A 5,579-nucleotide genomic window follows, 5' to 3' on the forward strand; every position below is an offset into this window, starting at 1 on the left:
GCGGGGAGAGCCGAGTGCCTGACGCTGCGGGCTCTGCAGGTTGCCGAGGTCCCAGGGGAGGGGCTCCTGCGGGGGTACCTGCCTCCGTTTACCCCAAAGCCTTGCTGGCGAGCGCGCCGACCCCCGCGAACTCCCCGCAGGTGAGCGAAGCCGAGGCCTAGGCGGCGGGGGCGGGAGCCGGGCCAGCAGCGACGGGCCAGCCGCCTCCAAGTTCTGCTAACTTTTGAGTTAGTTTCAGGTTGGGGCTTTGCTGGCATCTCCGCCTCTGGGACTTTGTCAACCGGGCTTGGAGGCCCAGCCCTCCGTTTGGAAAGAGGAGAGCCTGAACTTGTTGGCCCAGTGACGCGAAGCGTATTAGGAACCTCTGCACGTCTCGGGCTTGTGCAAATCTGCCTTTCTCGCCTCCTTTTTTCCCCCAGCGCCCCGGAAAGGCCGTTCTGCCCCGCGAGGGAAACAGAGCCGTTGACCATGGTTGCAACTGGCAGTTTGAGCAGTAAGAACCCGGCCAGCATTTCAGAGTTGCTGGACCGTGGCTGTCACCCGGGGAGCCTGCTGAGTGGTGAGTTTCCCAGCCGCACACCTCTCACCCCTCCAAAGCTGCAGCCCCTGGGAAGATCCAGTGGGCAGGCGTGCAACTTCGCCCCCTTCCCGGATGCAGGAGATCCCGGCAGGACTCTCTAGCCGGACTCTCTAGCATCTTCTGTCCATGATAGTGAGAAATCAAAGTAGCAAAACCGAAATACTGGAAGGCCGCCTCTTTTTAGTTTGCTGCTAGTAGACTCTTGCGGGTTGCGGTCCTTCTCACCCACATGGCTGTGAGGACAAGTTTATGTGTGTTGTAACACGTGTTCACCTGTTAATCAACATCATTGCGCCCTTCCCCAGAATTCCCATGCACCCATTTGCCGTCAGTTCCCCACTCTCTCCTTGCCCCAAGGACCCACTCACTGAACTGCTTTTTTTCACTTAAGCTGTTTTTTGCCTTTAGAGTTTCATGTAAGTGGAATCATGCACCAGGGACTCTTGCATCTGGTCATCCCCCTCCTCCCAAACTTTTGAACTCCTTTCATGTTGTTGCTTCTATCCCTGTGTTCCTTTTTACTGCCCAGTAGGATTCTGTTTGTGGATATACCCATTATTCCATTTTTAATGCAAGAAGGAAATTTCCACAGCAGTGGCGTGGGACTTCCTGTCATTTGCAATCTTAAACACAGTTCCTAAGTTACACTGTGTTGCCACCAAAGAACTATGTGAGTTAGAGTTTAAGCCCTTGGGGGCCTTTCTCCTGCAGAAGATGCATTGGTTGATGGATTAATTTTATAGGCCAAAGCTAAAATTCTCCATCTTCGACAGAGATAAATGTGGAGCCCTTACAATTCAGAGTGCCTTTGTTTAATTTAGTTGCAGAAGACAAGGGCTTAAGTGAAGACCTAAAATGGAGAGAGGAAAACCCAGCTGAGTAGCAGATGAAGGTGAAGTAGGCTTAGGGCGGGGAGCTGGCTGGCCTGGCCCCCCGCTCGGGTGACTGTGTGTGTGGTGTGGCATCCTGCCAAGCAGTAGGATTAATTTGGGAGGTAGGTGACCAAATGCAGAGCTATCGCTTTCCCTTCGAGCAAATCTAATTTTGTTTTGCTAGGACTATTTTGTTTTGCTTGGCTAAGAAAAACTACCCAGCCAGTTATAAATATCCTGGACCTTAAAGGTCTTCTCTTCCCCGAGCAAGTTTTAATCAAAGAGGTCGCAGCTAAAATTAGGATCTACAAGCCATTCCAGGAAAAGTGCTTAAAGAAGGAGACGAATTAGACAGACCTCTAATGTAGCTCATCTAACCTAGGATGGACTCGCATAAGGACAGCAGCCAAATATACTTTACAATAAACGAGTACCTGAAGTTAGATTGCAACCATCCCTCAGTCCAAAAGAGAAAATAACGTGTAACAGTTTTCATTCCAGAAGTAAAGCATGCTTGCAAAACTAGAAAAACTCTAAAAGCAAGTAAGCAAGAAAGAAAAGAAAGCCATTGATGACCTGGGGTAACCACAAATACATTTCAGATGCACAATCTTCAAGATGTAGTGTGTGTGCACATAGAAATTTAAAGAAAAATGGTTATACCCTACCCACCCTATTTATCAAAACCTTCATGTCATAGATGATCTTTCGGTCTTGAGAGGTTAAATGACTTGCTGCGTTATTACCTAGCTAGTTAATATCATTACCAAGCTAGTAACAGCACCGAGAGCCAGCTTCCCAAACAAAGAGTAGAAACAGGTAGACTCGGTCGTTAGAGGTAACCAAGGTCGCTACATTGGCGTGTTTTGCCTACACCTAGGTTTCTTTTTCTTCTTCTTCTCTATCTAAAACTTCTGTCTCCTGCAGATTTGGACTACTGGGATTATGTCGTGCCTGAGCCCAATCTCAACGAGGTGATATTTGAGGAGTCCACTTGCCAGAATTTGGTTAAGATGCTGGAGAACTGTCTGTCTAAGTCCAAGCAAACCAAACTGGGTTGCTCCAAAGTGCTGGTCCCTGAGAAACTGACCCAGAGAATCGCTCAAGACGTGCTGCGGCTTTCCTCCACGGAGCCCTGCGGCCTGCGTGGCTGCGTCATACACGTGAACTTGGAGATTGAAAACGGATGTAAAAAGCTGGATAGGATTGTGTGCGACTCTAGCGTGGTACCCACCTTTGAGCTTACTCTTGTGTTTAAGCAGGAGAGCTGCTCATGGACCAGCTTCCGGGACTTCTTTAGTAGAGGCCGCTTCTCATCCGGCCTCAGGCGAACTCTGATCCTCAGTTCCGGATTTCGGCTTGTTAAGAAAAAACTTTATTCAGTGATTGGAACAACAGTCATTGAAGAATGCTAAAAGGAAAAAACATTTTTAAAGTTCTTTTTTTCTTTTTTTCCCCCGATTGGGTAATAAAACTATGCAGCGACCCAGTAAAAGTCCTATGTAGTTTGCCCTGCATGCCCTCAGCAAGAAACCCCGAATTTAGTTCTTCTTGTCATGTTTCACATTTACAGCAACCCCAGTGGGAGGACTGATTTCATGGCTTTTGATAAATGACCCAAGAGACCACATTTTCTGCATATATACTTTTTTGGTTTTGGTTTTGTTTTTGCTAGAGGGTGCATGTCCTTGCCAGAGAAAGAGAAAAGAAAAAGCACCCCAACCCCTGCCATGGATCATGGTCACATCACAATCCTTTCTCCTCCATCTCTCCTTCCAACTGGGGTTTTGGGCATACACACACATGCCCCTGGTGTGTTTTTCAAGCCACTAGGTCCAGGATTCAAACCATGGAGTCAGCCAGAGGGAATCCAGCTGCCTTAACCACCAGGCCCTGCAGGTGGTCCTACATTTTTTGCGTAATAAAATGGAATAGAATAAAGAAAGGGGAAGAAGCAACCCATTCAGTGTTCTATCTAGTTTCAATAGACTAATGTAAACTACACTTGCAGGTTGGTTTTCATATGTTTTTGTTCCTGTAAGTTCTCAAAGTGATCCTTTCAGTCACAGAATCTTACTAAATGATACTTAGCCTATGGAACCTTCCAGAAGCCCACACCACCAAGTTCTTATTCAAATTTGAAGGGTTATTTAAGTGGATAGGCGTAATTAAAACATAACCCCAGGTAGGATGGTAAGAAATGTTACACTAAGGATTGAATGTGTCCTCCCACTCTTCTCTTTTAAACAGGCAACAAACGTTTGAGCTGCTATTTTTGTAACTGCAGTATTGTTTAAATGGTTTTATTGTACAATATAAGCTCAATTTTCTAGTTTTCAAGTATTGAATGTTGTCTTTAAATAAGAAAATAGAGAATGTTAAACAGATCTTTTTGGCACGCAGTTGGTTACTCTTCTGTTGAGTGCCTGACGAAGCCTGGGATGAGAAATGGGTTCTCAGATCTGGTGTCTTCCTGATTTCTCTGGCAATCTAGCTTCCTTTTAGTACTGCACATGCTAAATCTCAGAGGAGCCATCTCACCGTGCCAGTGTTCACTCATCTCTGGTCTTTTCTGGATATCAAGGTTCATCTCTTTAACCCTAGTCTCTGAGGGTGACCACTGCACACCACCACTTTCACTTAAAAAGGCTGTCTTTACCAGCCTGCTTTGGCTATGGCAATCGGGGTTATAGCACAGACTAGAAAATGAAAATCAGGGTTCAGATAACCAGTGCAGACTCAGCTTTTTTTTTTTTTTTTCCACTTTGGATACCTGTCTCTAGAAAATGAAAAAGACCTTATTTTTTTGTCTTATTCCAATTAACTAGATCATTATCCAACTGTTCTCTATATTAATGAGAGACTTGAACTTCTTGACCGTTCAATTCAACAAGTCTTTTTTACACCCTTGCTACGGGCTAGGGATAGGAGCTGACTCAGGAGTCTCATTCAGGTTATTAGCAGGGCTTCACGGGTCCACAGGCCAGAAGCCAGCATTGTAGGAACAGGTGCCTTCATCCCCATGCTACTCAGAAACAGATGTGACCCTGTTGCTGACCCTAGAAGTGACCCGAAATGTCACTGTCTGTGTAAGCAAGTGTTCTAACAAATTGAACTCTTCAAATGCTTGGCAGGATACCACAAAGCCAACGTTTTTGGATGGGGCCGGGGAAATCATGTTGTTTTGCACGTCTGTCATTGTTCAGGGCTGTGACAGGCCCTGCGTCTCTGCAGCTTTTGCAGTCACCACCACTGACCAGGCAAGGCTTCTGGGCATGGATGTAGACCACGGTCCTTTTCCACTGTTTCACTTACAATATGCTGATGGCTTATGGAGGCTCTTAAATTAATATTCCTGTTAAAGGAAATGAAAGTTTGTCTATTTTTGACAATAAAACAGCATATTTTTTAATTTTCTTGTCTTCTTTGTCTTTTCTGAGTTTACACAATGATCACTTGAAAATATTATTTGGCGATATTTGGGAGAGGATGATAAAACCATTATTCCCTTTTGACAAAACCAGTTTATATCCTTAATTATAATACTTAAATGGTGTTTATTATATGTGCTTGTATATCAATAGTGATTAGCTTCATAAATTTTCAGCTACAATAATACTTTTTATAGAAAGACATTAATTATTTGAGCTCCTTCAGCAAATGCCTTCAAAAAAATTCTCAAAACTCTTTACATAAAGTCTCTTTGTTTTCCAATGACTGAACAAGATGTATCAAATTATAAGACCATGTACATGTTTGTTTTCAGTGTATTCTATTTATTCTATTCAAAGAATATCTAATTCCACTATTAATTCTCAATCTGAATTTTTAATCTTTTTACCTCTCTTTTCTATCTTCTCAAACATAGTCATTCGCTCAGATTTCTCACACCTGATAACTCTCCTTTAATGAGACTCACTAAGTGCTAGGTGCTTTGCAAAAATTAGCTCATTTGTTCCTCGTGATGACTCTATAAAATGAGACTACTGGGGACCAGCAGGTGGCATGGTACTTAAGTCACTGCACTCCCACAGAACTGACCATGGTTCAAGTCCTGCATGCGGAAGCTTGAAAATCATGCTGGGCACATGCATGTGTGCCCAAAATCCCAGGAAGAGAATGGATTT

At 44.4% G+C, this 5,579-nt stretch overlaps 1 protein-coding gene across 1 annotated transcript; it reads left to right on the forward strand.

Moving 5' to 3' along the window:
• The first annotated feature begins 6 nt into the window (after nt 1-6).
• On the forward strand, nt 7-3,165 carry DDIT4L (DNA damage inducible transcript 4 like). Its single transcript, XM_006152157.3, has 3 exons — nt 7-140; nt 420-559; nt 2,380-3,165. The coding sequence occupies exons 2-3, from the start codon at nt 469-471 to the stop codon at nt 2,865-2,867; spliced, it is 579 nt and encodes a 192-aa protein (XP_006152219.1). The 5' UTR covers nt 7-140; nt 420-468; the 3' UTR covers nt 2,868-3,165.
• Nucleotides 3,166-5,579: the final 2,414 nt, after the last annotated feature.

This window comes from Tupaia chinensis, unplaced genomic scaffold, assembly GCF_000334495.1.
Source record: "Tupaia chinensis unplaced genomic scaffold, TupChi_1.0 Scaffold000340_1, whole genome shotgun sequence".
Lineage (NCBI taxonomy): Eukaryota > Metazoa > Chordata > Mammalia > Scandentia > Tupaiidae > Tupaia > Tupaia belangeri.